The sequence below is a fragment of the Pteropus medius genome, unplaced genomic scaffold (genome assembly GCF_902729225.1).
Source record: "Pteropus medius unplaced genomic scaffold, Ma_sr-lr_union100, whole genome shotgun sequence".
In the NCBI taxonomy this organism is placed as follows: Eukaryota; Metazoa; Chordata; class Mammalia; order Chiroptera; family Pteropodidae; genus Pteropus; species Pteropus medius.
This window is the reverse complement of record NW_024351733.1, coordinates 2,982,875-3,000,185: the sequence shown is the minus strand read 5'-3', so window position 1 is coordinate 3,000,185 and position 17,311 is coordinate 2,982,875. Positions and strand designations below refer to the sequence as shown.

The window sequence follows — 17,311 nt, the reverse complement described above, 5'->3', positions numbered from 1 at the left end:
CCTGATTTATAACAATTTGGAAGCCACATAAGTGGACAGTCTTAATGACCATGAAGCACATCATGAACTTTAAAATCCTGAAAGTGTAGAGAAGAATCAAGTCGATTATTTGGGATTTTTTTTTTTCTGTCCTTCCTTGCAGGAAGAAAAGGGTGACTATTGCCACGAATACGTAATAATATCACAAACAGAAGTAGCTTAGAACCATGTGTAGAAGGAATTAAGGGTGAGATACTGATTTGCTTGATGTACCTCACAGAAGAGAGGGGCAGATGAGAGCTCTGGGCAGAGGTACTGACATTACAGAGAGAGAAGCTAAGCTGCTCTCACCTAGAGAAAATTGTCCCCTTACTGTGGATGTAACTAAAAGCCCTTGTTTTTCAAAACACAGATTTCTTTCAATCATGTAGCTTCCATGGAGCTGAATTTTACTCATATTTCCATTGAAGTGGCAAGGATATATTCATGTTATTCAGAGTGAAATCTGATAAAGTGACTATACCTTATTTCCATATTAATTAGCAGAACTTAACAGAACCATCCTGGGAGGCAGACAGAAATGGTGAAAAGAGCACTGCCCTAAATGGCTGGAAACCTGGAGTTCAAGTCTAGGTTGAGCCAAAACTTCGGCTGCATGATCTGGAAAGGTCATGAAATCTCCCTGAGCTTTACATTCTCACTTGTAAAATGTGGGGGTTTGCTAAACACCTTATCTAAGTTCTAATACCTAGTTCAAATATTCTATAATCAACACGTTTAGATCATTAATTGGCCACAGGCCTGTTACATGCTGGCAGTTTGAGATGTTCTCTCCTAGGCATCATTACTAATGACAAAAATTATAGCCATAGCATGACACATAGTAGATCCTCAATACATATTGTGGAACAACAGAACACCCAGTTAGAAAACCAGATAAAGGACCGTAGTATAAGATACATCTAACCATTGTTTCAGATAGTCAACGACATGAACAACATTTATAAATGAGATTAAATCGATTTGAAGCAAAGTTGAAAAATAAATGGACATATTTCAAGCCTAAAATTGTTATTTTTCAATTCTAATTGTATGCAATGAAAAAATATTTTTGAGTGTTTAGGGGGGAAATGTGTTACACAAACTCCTTGTCAAGATTTATTTTTTTGGAAGTCTTTTAAACTATAAGTTGTATTCTCTGAGATCAAGGGCACAAACTAGAATAGAGCCCAGCCTGCTCACAGATCTGTGATATTATAAAGGGATAGTTTAATGCCCACACAGCATCTTGAACAGCTGTTTAACTTTCAATCCTAAGGTTGGGCTGCCTCCAACAACCACTGGCGGTCACTTCCTACTGACAATAATGTTGCTAAGTTCTGAACAGACCTTGAGAAATCACTGGTGAAAATACAATTTGTTCCCATGGTCATTTAGAGAATTAAGTTTTAGGTCATTGAGCCTAAACTTTAAATTTTGGAAATTCCTTCTGAAACAACAATACAGATCAATAGATTATCAGAAAACCCTGTAACGAATTAATGTCTATCCATTCTCAAGAGGCTCGGGCAAAATTTGAGTTTGTCAAGTGTAAGTGGTGAATAATTTCTGAATCATACCATTTGTCTCTATCAACATAATCCAAAAATGGAACACTTGTTTTGCTCCATGTACGCACCCTCATCTACAACCATTTTGCAGGCTTTCCTATCTCCATAAATGGCACATCATCATGTCCCCATTTCTTCAAACCATAGACTTCATAGTCATCCTTGGCTCTTTGCTTTCTCTCACATTTCACATCCCATCTATCTTAAGTTCTATCAGCTCTACCTTCAAAATATATTTTAGATCAAATAATTTTTCAGCATATCTATCAGTTCCTCTCCAGTTTAAGTCATTATCATCTCTTTCTCAGATGACTTCGACAACCCTCTTAATTTTCTCCCTGCTTTCACTTTTCCTCCACCTACTATCAATTCTCCATAGAGTAGGCAAAGTCAACTTCTGAACACATAATTCAGGTCATATCATCCCTGCTTACAGTCCTCTAGTGATGTCTCATTACACACAGAATAAAATCTACTTCCAAACTGTAGCAGACAAGACAATTCATTTTCTGGTGTTTCCCTCTCTCTACAACCTGCCACTAGCCTGTCTTGCTATTCCTTGAATACCCCAAACCTTCTCTAACATCTGGGCTTTGCATTTGCTGCTTCTTCTGCCTAGAATACTCTTCACTAGAGGTCTTTGCTTAGCTCATTTGCTCACACAGGCCTTTGCTCAAAAATAACTTCCTCAGGTAGGCCAGAACCTCTCAGTCTTTATCCCTGTTTTGTTTATTTTCCCTTTCAGAGCACTGACCTGATGCAATTTTATATATTAATTTATTGGCTTACTGAGTATTTCCTTCACTAAAATTTGAAGGTCTATAGGGGCAGTCTTGTTTTGTTCACTGCTGTATCTCAGCCCTTGGCATAGAGTACACACTCAATAAATAATTACTAAAAGGATCAATAAATTCTAGGAGTCCTAGTTATGCTACCGTTTTTCCTAAAATAAATTTTTGAGGAAAAGGAAGAACACAGAAAAAAAGCAGGGGCCCATTTGTAATTAAATGAATTTGTGTAAAAATGCTTTGTAAAGGCAAAGTACTATACAAATATTATTTTTAAGAATATTTGTCAAAGTATAAAAATATTTTGACATGATTAGAAAGAGGACTTTGGTACAGAAATCAATTTGTAAATTATTCATATTTTCTTTTTATAGTCATTAAAAAAGGTAGCATATCCTAGATCACTGTTTTCAAGTTTTGATGATATAGCTAGTTTTCAGAAGACTTCCTCAAAATGAAGTTCTAAAAATAATTTAAAATCTTTTCTATTCAGCATTCCTATATATGACTGCATAAAATATCAAACTTATACAAAAGTAGCTTACTCTATTAGTGATGAAGACTAGATCAAAAAGATTTGTACTTCCAAGCAGACATTTTAGAGTGGACATAACTAACAGTGAACTTTGCAGGGGAATCGAACTTGTTAGAAAATTCAAGAGACCAGGTCATTAAATGTTGGAATGAATCACTCTATCATAATTTTTTTTTTCAGAAATGATAAGGAACAATGCATTTCTTTTTTTTTAAGCACAGAACTGACTTGAATCTCAACATTCGCAAATGGTACCCAAAGACATTTTCTATTTCTGTGGAAAGAAAACACGGAGAACTCATCAAGTTAACATAACACACATACTAAAACCCAAAGGAAGCAGGCCAGTATTGATAACAGAATTAGCTTAAATAAATGTATAATCTACAACGTGATTTCAGGATAATTCTACTGAATTTCTGAACTTTGTGGTGGCTTCTGAGGAAATCGAACATGCATAATATATGACCTGACAAATGAACAAATAAACTACTTTATTCAAGCCTTTTCATTTGTCAACAGCATCCACAATATAATGGCTTTCTGTCCAGTCTTTTAATAACATATGCATTGATTATTTCCATCTAAATCTTAACCAGAAAATCTTAGAAAGCTTTGAAGGTGTCCTTAAAGGTCTTTAGGGAGGAATTACAAAGATTTTTAAACTGAAAGATAAAAACCTAATGACAAACAATTTCATTAATACGAATGAAAACAAAAAGTCATTCCCTACAGTGTTCTTATAATCAAGACCTAATCTCCATTTGGATTTGGGGTAAGATGAAGAGAATTAAATAAGCTCATGGTTTATGGCAATTCTTAGAAATTCCCCACTATAATTTGCTCCTTTAAAACTCTCCCTAGGTGAATCACAGAAGTAGACAAGTAATAAATATCACTTTAGCAACTGCTCAAGTAAAACAAAGGAAGTCAGTTTTAAAAATATATCTAGACCAGAATAATACGCACTAATTGAAAACGAGTCAGTCTAGTGAGGCAAGTAATGAGAAACTGTAAAAGCCAGGATAATGTATTCAAAAGATATAAAAATTGGTCAGTTTATATTTGCTAAGGCACATTTGAGCTTTAATTATAACACTTCATCGCATACAGAGCATTATTTTATTAATTAGTCTTGAGAGCCATTCCAGTTGCAGTTTTTATGCTGCCTTATGGTTTGGGGAACATAGATTGACTCCCATGGGTGTAAAAATTGCTTTAGAGAGTGATGCTATAGTTCCCACTACCTGTGTGAACTGTCTTGGAATTTTCCCTACAGGAAAACCATATATCCGTCCATCACAGTAATTCAGACTGACTATATATTTTCACTTTCAGTAAAGAGTACAAGACATAAATTTTGCTATAAAATTTTGTCATTAATCTGCAATGATATACAAAGAAAATATGAATTACCTGATTTATAAGCATATTAATTTAAAAAGTGAAAAAATTTGATTATAGTTTCAACTTTGACAGTTTAATGGGATTTGCATTTCCATAAAATGCAACAACCAAAGGTATTAATTTATAATAGATAATAAGCAGGTGATTTAAAAAAATGACATGCCAAATACATGAGGAACAAGTTTACGATAACAAGGGACCCATCTTGATAGCAAACATGATATATAAACAGTATTTGAATCAAGAAACCCCTGAAGAGCAAGATAATTTATTATCCTGGAAACATGGCAAAGTAAAGTAAAAGTCTACAAACACAAAACCTGTCGATAACTAGCTCTTGTTGGAATTTTGTACTGATGGTGTCTTCCTGAGTGAATTCAGAAGATCCAACAGAGTTTCAAGAATTTTCTTTTGTTCTTTTTGTCCACAGGCAACAAGAGCATTACTAACTAGACAGCCATTCCATTCCAACTATAAAGGGCTGCTGCATAAATGTGACAAGACTCTGAGTAAACAGGGTGCTAAATTGTTCTCTTATCAACAGGTAGGAGTGATGATGTTCTTTGAGGGAGGAGATAGTTTTGTGACAAGTGTTTTTCTTAAGGATATAAAGAGAAGCTTGTGAAAACACTGAGCCAGACCACAAGTTAAAACAGTGGACATCCCAGTAGCTCTACACACTACAAAAGGATGCTTAGTTGAGAATAAACAGAAAAATCCTATAGGTGAGGAAAGAACATCATTTTCTATTCTTTCTTTCCTTGACCTTGGTCTCAGTACATAAGAGGATAAGCAAAATTAAGATTAGTTCATTAAGTTTTCTTGTCCCTCCCTCCCATTCTCCCTCCATCCTTGCCTTCTTTCCTTAATTCCTTTGCATCTTTATCTATTCAGTGTTTACCATGTAGTAGACACTTCATGACGTGCGGGGTATAAAAATGACAACCCCCTTCCCCAAAAAGGGCTTCTTGGAGCATATGATTTTATGACAGTGGTTGACAATCAAATAGTCACACATATCCATGATGACAAAGAATGTTAAGTTATAAAAGGAAAAGTAGATGATGTTATGAGAACATATAAAGGGAGAGCTGGTCAAATATGGTCATCAGGAAAAAACTTGCTTGATGTCTGAGCCAAAATGTAAAGGATTTTTAGCTGTTAACTAGGACATTACAAGAAGGTAGGTGTGGGTAGAAAGGGTTTCAGACAGAGGATCAGCATGTTCAAAGCTGCACCTGAGAGGAACATAGAGAACTGGGAGACTCAAAAGAAGGCAGTGCAGTTAGTGTACAGAGAGCAGAAGAAAGAGCAGCAAGAAAAGAGAAGGGTGAGGCCAGACTAGCCAGATGGAGCTTTGAGGTCCTTGCTGAGAATTTTAGTCTTTTCCTAAAGGCATTGAGAAGCCACTGAAGAGCAGTAAGATGAGATTGACATAATTCAATTTTTGTTTTTACATAGATTACTCTGACTGAAATGTAGATTACATTGTAGGGTGGCAAGAGTAGGTGCAGAAAGGTTAGGAGAAATGGTCTCTTGTAACTGTGGCGGTGACTGTAGTAGTAGACAGTCAAGAAATATTTTGGAGGTAAATCGACCCAGTGATGTGTTGGAGGCTAGTCAACCCGAAAAGAAACTATACCAGACTGCTCTGTTGTTGTTTGGCTAGGAGAAAGTATTTAGCTAGATTCTCCAAGCTTTAGGGTTCTGTAGATTGCAGGAAAAAAAAAGATAATAAAGCAAATAATTTTATGGTCTTGGAAAAGAGTTATTAAACTGATTAATGATTGGATCTAAGTTGGACTTGGAAGGAGGTGAAGATAGAGAACAACTGAAACTAATGTATAGAACATAGAATTATCAATTGGCTGGAAGTACTAATAAGTCAAGAAAGGTAATAGGTAGGTATCTGAACAAGCACACTAGCCAAGTGGAGATTAATTCACTTCAATCTGGTGCATGTTACCTATAACTCTAGCATCACCATCTCCCCAAAGCATGTTACTGGTCATGAGATTCTTGAGTAAGAGGACTGAGGATGTTAAGCACTAATATTTTACCACTCTTAGCAAGCAACCAAAGCCAATAACCAGGGAGAGTGAGGATATATTTATAACAAAATGCTGTCTAGAAGGGACTGTGGAAATTATCTAGTCCAAATTTCTCATTTACAGCTGTAAAACAAAGTAGCAACCACAAGCTAACTTACGGAGAAATATGGCTAGAATCTCAGTCTACTGATTCCTAGTGCAGTTGTCCATTGATTCAACTTCTTTGGTTTCTGGAACTAGAATCAAATTACCCCTTTTGTAGACATTCTGTCTCATTTCACTATATCATATAATGCATTGTATTTAAAATACCCAACCTCCAACAAATATATGAAAAGATGTTCAACATCACTAGCTATTAGGGAAATACAAATCAAAACCACAATGAGATACCATCTCACACCTGTTAGAATAGTTATAATCAACAGAAGAAGTAATAACAAATGTTATAGAGGATACGGAGAAAAAGGAACCCTCATACACTGCTGATGAGACTGCAAATTGGTACAGCCACTATGGAAACAATATGGAGGTTCCTCAAAAAACTAAGAATTGATCTACCATATGATCCAGCAATCCTCCAAAGATTTGAAAACCCATATTCAAAAAGATATTTGCACACCAATGTTCATAGCAGCATTATTCACAGTGGCCAGGACATGGAAGCAACCAAAGTGTCCTAAGATAGATGATGGGTTAAAGAAGCTGTGGTACATATATTCGATGGACTATTACTCAGCCATAAGAAGAGATGAAATATTGCCATTTGCGACAACATGGATGGACCTTGAAATAATCATGCTAAGTGAAATAAGTCAGACAGAAACAGTTGAAAATCACATGATATCACTTACATGTGAGATATAAACCTAAAAGCAACAAATGAGGACAAACAAACAGAGATTCATGGACATGGACTATAGACTAGTGGTTACCAGAGGACTATAGAGTAGTGGTTACTAGTGGGGTGGGTTTGGAGGGGGAAGGTAGACGGGGTAAAGGGGGTCAAATATAGGAGTGTAGGGGGAGGGTGAAGTGAATAAAGGGGATCAAATATATGGTAGCTGAAGGAAACTGGACTTTGGGTGGTAAAGATACAATAGAATTTACAGATGTCAAATAATAATGCACACCTGAAAGTTATATAATTGTATTAACCAATATTTCCCCAATAAACTTAATTAAAAAAAATAAAATGCCCAACTTTCTCAATGAATGCTCTTCTACATACACATCAGAGTATTCTGACTATTTATTTCAAGTTAGAACATTTTAAAAAAAAATCACTATTATATTCCACCTTATCACAAAAACTAATTTAATATTCTGAATTATATGAAGGGGAGTAGATAAAAGAGAAACTAGCAGTTTCCTTGGCAATTTTTTGCAAAGACTCCTGGGTCTTCTTTCATTTTCTTTTCCTTTTTTATAATCTTCTATATTCTTTTCTCTGGAATAATATAAATTCTTGACCTTTCTTTAAGATGTCACCTTTGGCTGTGTCTCCATAGAGATCTTTCCTTTAAATGTTGAACATACAAGGGCTGTACCATTTTATTAAGCTTTTCTTGTTTGGTAGTTATTTTCTTGGTTTGCTATTCATTTCTGTTCACGTACCTTTTATTCTGGTTTCAAAAACACTTATCAGTATCCACTGTATGCCAGACATTTTGCTAGTTACTAAGATCTTGGAGGTGAGCAAGAACAAATCTCTGTCTTTCCCACTCAGAGCTTAGTAGAGAAGACAAATAAAAAAAAAAAAAAAGATCACTGCTGGGTGATGCTAGTGGACAGCTTGTTATTGTGAAGACTGTTAATGTAGAAACATTTATGCTTCCTATTCTATATGAACAGTATACTGGGTACCCAAATAGTGGAAGAATGAGTATTTTTTTTTCATAGAAGTACTCCAGCTAATAAATGAAGAAGAAATGATAGAGATAGTTAATTATCACATTGCGACCCCTAGCCATTGATCATTAACAGCTGCCCAATCAAACTCAAAACAGAGAAAACAAGACATTATGTATCTCCTAATGATAGAAGAATACACTACCACCTATGAAGCAGTCAAACCTAAATATGATCAAACCTGTACAATTGTACTTTTCAATATGGTAGCCATTAGTCACACCTGGCTACTGAGCATGTGAAATGTGGCTAGTCTGAATTGAATTGTGCTGTAACTGTAAATTTTTATCTTGATTACATGTTAAAATGACAATAATTATTGTTCCTAGTTATGTAAGATGTAACCATTAGAGGAAACTGGGAGAAATGTATAGGGAAACTACTATTTTTGTAACTTATTGTGAGTCTATAATTATTTCAAAATAACAAGTGAAAAAAGGGGGGGGATTTAAGAGACAAATTAACTAAATGCAATGTATGGACCTTATTTCAATTCTTATTTAACCCCTTCCCCCCAAAAGAACCTGGAAAAACATTTAAGACATATATGTAAGAAATGGAAATTTGAATACTGCCTGGGTATTTGTTATGATAAAATTATTGATGTTTTAAAAGTATAATAGTAGCACTGTGATTACATTTAAAGAGTAAATTCTTATATTTTAGAGATGCTTTCTCAAATATTTATGAATTAAGTGATTCATGCCTGAGGTTTGCTTGAAAATAATGGAGGACAGGGTAGGGGTATAGAAGAAGTAAAATTGGCCGTGAATTAAAAATTGTTGAAGTCTTGGTGGGTGGGTACGGGGGTATTTATTATGGGATTTGGTCTGCTTTTGTATATTTTTATTATTTTTCATAATAAAACATTTTTAAAAATCACCAAAAGAGATGGAAAATTTCTTAAAGGATATTATTAATGCAGACACTTTTGACATTTAAAATATGATGGCTTGGATTATTTATAATTGACCCTTGGACTAGAGGAGTGAAAAAGACTTCTATTCAATTTAATTTTAATCAAAAGTATTTTTAAAACAGTCACTGAATGCTTACGATGGGCAAGACACTAAGCTTAAAAATGTCCTACCCTGTGTACATCATTCTGCTTCTGAACTGTTGGAAAATCGCCTCCAATAGGTGCCTGCCGGCTTAACTCATCATCTTTCAGCTGGAGCCACACCAGAAGTTCTTGTAGAGAAAGGTGCAGACGCTTCCACTGGTCAGAACTGGCTTCCAAATGGGATCTGAAAAATAAGAGGAGCAAACGATATCAGAATATCTAAAAGAATAATTGACAATTCTAACAATCCCATTACGGTACATTGGTGTTTTAGTTTGATAATGTATAAAGCTATTGTGAACTACATAGCAGTTCTCAATACTAATCTGGCTACCTGTTTTTGAGAGCCATGCAATGGGGGTATTTTAATGGCAATTTTGAGGAAAGGCAGTGTTTAGTCCTATGTTCGTTTCCATATGCAGAATTCTGAGATTTTTGGCATGAAATATACCCTAGAATGGATTGCTTTCCCATAACATTGCAGTGAATGATTCTTAACATTTTTGATAGAAAAAATTGGACCCAGTGACTAATATAAACCACTCGGTTTTCATGTGACTCATGTTAGTCACATGAAATTCTTTTGGAATTCTTTTGGAAAGGAAAGTCTCTCCCCACATTTTGACTTTTCCATTTCTACACCTTAGACAGCCTCTTCCATTGACTCCTTCCATCTGGCATCCGTTCCTTTCTGCTCCTCTTTCCCATATGCTTCTCCTTTTCCTCTACCATTCTTTATTCGTGCGCACCTGGGATTTGTTTGCACCAAGTTCCAACATTTTCTGCTTTGTTTCCTTTGTGTAAAATGTACTGAGACAACAAGTCACATGGAAAAGTAAAATCAGACATTTGTCTGAAAGCCTCCCTCAAACATGAATAATTTAGGCAAAAGACTGAATGCTTTACCATCAACTGTATTTAGAAAACGATAATCCATAGAAGCCATTTAAGAATACACAAATGAATGATCTGTACTATAAAATCCACATTTCATTTAAGAATGAGAGGCTCAATTAATAACATAAATCATAAACCAGAAAACAAAAAAGAGACGTGGAATTTTAGCAAGGCTCTATCTTTAGGTAAATCAAGAATTATGCTGCATTACTCATACATTATCAGCAGTTACTAATTAATTCATGAAAATTAATGTTGGCTATAACAAAAATACAATACAGTCTCTGCAAAGATTAAAATGTAGAGCAACCAGGTAGAACATTTTCCTTTGCCACTTGGTAACTTTACCTGACATTTCAAATACAATTCTCCTGCTGGCCTTTGTCAAACAGAATCTTCAAATAGTAACCATGTACTGAAATTAAATTGTTCTAAACTTTCTGAAGCATAATTTGATGACATATAAAAATCTTTAAAATGTATAAATACAGTGATCCATAAGCTTAAATTCAAGAAATTATACTTAAAGAAACAGGAAAAGCATGCAAAGATATAGGTAGAAAATGTTATTTACAGCATCACTTATGATTGACACAAAGTAGAAACAACTTGAATATTCAATACTAGGGAATTTGTTATATATATAATCCTGAATTCATATAATGCAATGTTCAAATCTATGAATCCTATGCAGTATTCCATGTGATGATATAGCCAAATATTTAGAGATATAAAAAAGATTACCCTTTCAGTTGCTAAGTGAGAAAACAGGTTACGAAAATGTACACAATCTATTTTTTCTGAAACATTTGTGTGTATATGTGTTTCTGTGCACATGCTTGACTATGCATGAAAAAATTCTGAAATGACAACTAGTTTATCCCTCAGAGGCAGATTTACAGATTTATTCCTTTGTCTATATACTTCTCCAAATTGTCAGAATATTTTTTCTATTATAAGCAATAGAAACATTAGATTTAGAAAAAAATGAAGGCATTTCTATTCGAGAAATTAAATTGTTTGAGACTCTAAGGGCATTTATTATCTGATAAATAAATCATGAGATACCAACAATAGTATGAATTAAATATAATAGTGTGGATTGCATATAGGGTAGAGGTCAGTTCTTCTGTTTCTGTTTCCTCCTTCTCTTTCAGTTATCATTTTTCTATGATAAGCCTAAGTGAGAATTCCCTATGCAAGATTTTAGCTGTTTAATGGCATGTAATGACTACTGGTTACAGAGATTCCCTGGGGTGTCGAAAATTTGCAGTTTGGTCCCCTTGAGGGCGAAAGAGGCTGTCAAACAGGACATTTTGACAGATGGGTAGAGAGAAGCATAGTCTAGACATGGAAAAGCAGCAAATGGGAGAAGAGTCACTTATTAAATAAATATTTGAGTGCATTTAAGTCCCAATAAGGCATTGGGAATAGAGAGAGGGGAAGGTAAGGGAGAACAGAAAGATGCCTAATGCTTGGCCTCCCTTTATCTAGGAGAGGAAATAAAATATCCCTGTGGGAGAGGTCTAGAGGAGGATAAATATGCACAAGATCACGCTGCCTATAGTGAGGCCTCCAGCTGTTACTTCTTCACTTAATGCAGTGCTACAACCCCAGTTCTAGGTTAAATGGTGCTAATTATCGGTAGTTCAGTGAAATCCGTTATGTCCCTTAAGAGAGAAAAAAATAGTTTGAGACTCGGGGAATTCAGTTCTAAAAGATCTAAGAGAAACTCCATAGCATGAGAAAGAGAGGTTGTTAGGAGCCAGGAACACAGGACAGTCAAGAGTCAACAGAGGTGCAGAAGAAGGACCTGGGACCACATCTGACCAAAAACTCTCATGTGTTTGGATGAGGGTACGTTATTCATCCATAAGGTGTGGAGTTAGGTAACATTTCAGAATGTTTGATCACCTTAACCACATATCGAATGACTGTTTCTTTCTTTTTCTTGCTATAGCGTGAGAGTGAAAGGCAAGATGTGATATGCAGACAAAAACTTAAGCCAAACACTCATAAAGGCAAAGGATACTGGGTAAGGGCTGGAGAGGAGAAAGTCAGAGAATGACTCCTGATTTAAAACAACATCTACAAAGAAACATTTGAGCAGCTTGTTTAAAATATAGATTCCTAGGTTCTACCTCCAAAATTTTTGTACTTTTAACAAGAACCTTCACAACTCAGCAGGCGAGCTCCAAAAACATTCTGTGAGAAAGAATTTCTTAAAGTATTTCCTGTGTGCCCCAAATATTACCTATGGACCTCCACAGGGCAAAGGTAGTATTTGTCAGTGACATGATTTTGAAGGAGATCTAAATGTAAGGAAACTATGAGCTCAGAAAACATTTTCTTTGGCTGCACTAAGCTTGTGAAGTGTTTTCAAGACACATTTCTAATGCATTTGTTGTAAGCAGCTGTGCTATTTCTATTTTCAAGATCATATACCAAATATTTCTAAATGATTAACCTGTGTTTGTATTTGGAAAGTCTCTTCCTGAAAATGTTTTTGTTTTTGTTTTTTCCTATTTGTAATGACTCCCCAGCCTCTTGTTTTATAATAGGCTATTAGGGCTGGGAGAAACCTTAGAGATTGTTATCCAACCCTCCTGTTTTACAAATGTGGAAACTGAGATGCGAAGGTATTAAGATAGCTGCTGAAGCACATAACTTGAGCTGTCATATTAAGACATGGGAAATAGAAATTATAAACTTTTCTTATAGGAGTAAATCCTTAACCTTAGTGGTTTTTACCAAATGTTTTGGATCCCTGAGCAAGGCTTCCTACTTATTGGCAGATACACTCTACCCCTACCTCCTCAACAGAAAGTAACAGAGGAGGTTTGAAGAGGCACACTTAGCTTCTATCTGTTTACTATTAATCTTTATTAGAGAAGACAAGAGCTTAGGGATTACTAGCTTTTAACAAGGCAAGTGCTGATCTTTAATAAGCAGATAATTTCTACAATTTGTGAGGTTTAGGTAAAATGCAGAACCTTTAGGTGTGTTGGGATATATTGCTTGGTCTTTAAGGAACTCTTCAGTGTCAAGACTCTAAGAATTATAGGGGCTGCTAAAGTGATAGTTATTTCTCTAGACACAGATATTTCAAATGATTTAGTTGATGCCTAGTTTGAAATCCTTAATAAAACTTTACTCTGAAAAGTATGTATCCTTAAAGCAAAATGTGTTAAATTGAATTCATTTTTCACTTTTCACTTTGACTTTCTTTATAAAACTAATGATTTATCCCTGTATATCTTTGGTACCCTTGTGTAATAGGTAGCACTTAAGCATACAGAAAGAAAAGATAAGAATGCAGGAATAATAAGGAACCAGAGAAATAAAATGGGAGCTATGGGGCTTTAAATAAAGAGAGAGAATTAAGCGCAAAGAGAAGTAAACATTTTTTTTCCAGATGGGCTATGAACTCCAACTTTCAAACATAATTAACATTCTGAGAGTAAGAGAAAGAAGGTCAGAGATACTCCATGTACGAGTTGCATTTTTCTCTGCATCCTTTTGCTCTTTGTTCTCCACTATAGAAAGACTTCTAACTATTCTAACTTTTAATACTGAGCACTCTCTTGGAGGTTTATTGCTGCTGTGGATTATATAATGCTGGTGTTCTAACTTCTCATATTAATGCTCAAAATTTCAAGTGAATATTTGTATATGACATTACAAATTTCTCTACCAAGTATAAAAATCTCGCAGAATGTAAATTTTGCTGAAATTATGTTGACAACATATTTACAGAGTTAATGGTATATACAATAATCTAGAAAATAAAATCTGCTGGTAAATAAAATTAAAATCTTCATCCCTATTTCTTATGTAAAAAATTCACTTGACAACTTCTCAAATTATTAATATTTTCAAAATTAAAATGCAAGGTTTGTGGATATAGAATATTGGATGTGTGCATTCATGTAGGTATACATGTAATTCAAAAATTTTGACTATTTTTATTCCACTGAAATCAGTTGTTTCCTTTTGTTTGATGGCACTCAATAATCACTGAATATTCTTATTATGCCTCTTGGACATGATACGTGTGGACAAAATACATGTGGAACAGATGTCATATACTTTCCTTGAACTAAATTAGGAGATAGTACTATACAATTTCAATTAAAGTATTTTTTTCTTAAAGACATCTTGTTAATTTTTCCTTATACCATATATTTGTACTTAATCAGCTCCATTTAAATATGAGAAAACCAAGGTAGAGAAGTTTAATAATTTGCTTAGGTTCATTAAGAGCAATTGCAGAATTAAAAATAATAGAATTGTAGAATGGCAAGGGAAGTTGAATAGACCACCCATATTTCTGGTCAAAATTCCTCATTTCAGTGAGGGAGAAAATTGAAGTCTGAAGCAGTTGAGTGACATGCTTAAGATTATATGCTAGGTAATTAGTAACAGAGCCAGGAGAGAAATTAGGTTGCCCAGCACTGGTCCAGGACTCTTTCTACTCCATCTCACTGACTCATTTAGAGCTTGGAGTTTTTGTATTCATCTAATTTAGCTGGAAGCAGCAAGCATAGCCCTATGAAACAACTCATGAATACTTAAAGAAACTTGCCATCGAGTGTAAATGAGAACAGTATAGGGAAGACCTGGTGAAGAAATCATCAGAGAGAGAAATATTCATTGTGGTATTTGAGCCAAAATTTGGAGAATGAGAGGAGAGATGGTACTCCAAGTGTGAGGACCAGTGAAGGTACAAACTCATATGGGAGAATGAGAAAATTGTTGGAAAGAAGGAATGGGGTTAAAAAGAAGAAAAGTCTACAGCTATGCCACCCTGAACGTGCCCGGTCTCGTCTGATGTTAGAGGCTAAGCAGGGTTGGGCCTGGTTAGTATTTGGATAGGAGACCACCTAGGAAGACCAGGTGCTGTAGGCATTAAAATAAAAAAGAAGAAGAATATATTTGGCTCAGAGAATCTGTGTTGGCGAGTAACTAGATTGCTGCTTGGTGAGGAAGGAACTGGGAGACATGGGAAGAACAGAAACAAGAAGGGGTTAGTAGGGTTTTATTAGACAGCGAAGGGTCCACTAGATTCTCGTGACTAAACATAAGCTTTGTGGGAGCAATGATTTTTTTTTTGTCTGTTTTGTTTGCTGTTTTTTTTTCCTCAGTGCCTAGAAGAGTGTTTAGTAGATGATAAACACTGAGTAAATATTTGTTGAATGAACAAATAAGTAAATGAATGACTAAAATATGGATGCCAACAAGACTGAAGTTCTTGACCAAAGAGATAACGTGATAGAAACAGTGTCCAAGGAAGGAAATTTTGCAAATGTGTGATAGATAATCTCAATATGTAAAGGAACGGAGACCAATTTATCAGTACAGAATGACATGATAAAGACTTAAATAAGAATTGTAATCACAGGAAGAGAAAAGACAGGGCAGAAGGAAAATAAACGGAGGGGAAAGGACATACTATGGACTTGAATCCGGAAGCACAAGGATACATTGTATGAGCAAATGGAACCCAGAAGAAAACTTCAAAATTATTTGGATTCAAACTCAATTTTTTTTCCATTAAAATGGATACCTGTGAAATCAAGCACTAATGTTTTTATATTTTGAAATTTAAAACTGGCTTTAGAATCCCCTATAAAACAATGAACCAACTGTAATTTTTTGTGTAATATGTTATAGCTTAGGCAAACCCAGGCTGTTTTTTCCAGTGTATTTTTGGAACTATATTTTAATCATGGTGACTTTTCACTAAAAAATAATGTCAGTGGAGAAATTGACTAGATTCACAGTGCAATCTTATAAGTGTCATTAATAGTTCTGTATCTAACTCTTCCAGTGCTATTTATCCTATTTCATAGCCATCTCAAATTACTACCTCTACTGTGCTTCTCTCAACTGACTCTGACATCGTGTATAGATTGACAGATGCCCTTATTTCAACCAAGTGTCAGGGAATAAACTGAATTGCTTTGATGTGAAGAATTATTTCCTTGCTTTTTATAAGCAACTGTTTATAACAACACATCCTATATTATTAGACAGGCATATTAAGAAGCCAAAACCATTGATCTGAATATCGAAATTCTAGAATTTGTGGCACCTTAGATAAGCTAAGGTAACTGTTTTCTACTTGATTAATGGCAGTAAGAATTAAACTGTGTTAACTGGCATATGGGAAATTGCTGAGAATGAAGAGCCCATATTTTGGCTGACATACTGTTTGCTGCTTTCAATTCTCTTTTTATTTCATCAAGTTCACATGAAGGAGAAAAAAGACACTGAGTGATGTTCAGAACAGTTTTAGCACCTTTCTTTTTTTCTTTCTTGCAAAAAAGAATAACTTACATTTCTTTACCAGTATCTTTTCTATCTCACATGTTTTGTTCCTTTTTAATGACAGAAGTTTAAAAAATGTCCTTTGTCATTAAATATCCTGACTTGTCTTAGAGTTTAAGCTGTAGAAAGAGAATGGAGTCTCCCTACCTATGAAAATGCCATTACCCCCAACTTATTACCGACACACTGATACCAAATTCACAGACCAAAGAGGGAGATAAAAACAAATATCTTGAAACTTGGAGTGCAAACTTGGGAGGGGAGACCTCATAAATAAAAATAAATTGTTTTCTACTCTTAAGAATCTATTTCTCTGTTTCATCTTTTCACTTATTATGTATTTATGTATAAAAGTTGGCGAGTCTTACTTTTTCCTTCTTTCTTTTTTACTCTATAGTATAATATGATGTTTAGAAGCTCAGACTCTGGAACCAGACTCTCTGTGTTCAGATCTTGCATCTGCCACTTACTAAGTGACCTTGAGAAAGTTATTTAGCTTCTCTGTGCCTGACTTTCTTCAAATGCAAAGAAATGATAATAATAGAATCAATCTTTTAGGGCTACTGAGACCATTAAATGGGTCAAAAACTATAAATCACCCATGATATTGCGTGGTATGTGGTGCACCATGTGTTAGTTCCTATTTATTATTATTATTATTATTATTATTATTATTATTACTATTATTATTTCATAGTAAGTGCAGATTTTTGCAAGAGTGCTTTCAAAGTAATAAATTT

At 34.8% G+C, this 17,311-nt stretch overlaps 1 protein-coding gene and 1 pseudogene across 1 annotated transcript in view; one reads left to right on the top strand and one right to left on the bottom strand.

Annotated features, from left to right (window-relative positions):
• Window positions 1-17,311, bottom strand: part of DMD (dystrophin) — a 1,897,222-nt gene that overhangs the window by 321,139 nt on the left and 1,558,772 nt on the right. Inside the window, 1 exon segment of the mRNA XM_039846417.1 lies at window positions 9,372-9,528. Coding sequence (XP_039702351.1) covers window positions 9,372-9,528 — 157 coding nt within the window.
• LOC120589032 (uncharacterized) lies at window positions 15,031-15,149 on the top strand (annotated as a pseudogene).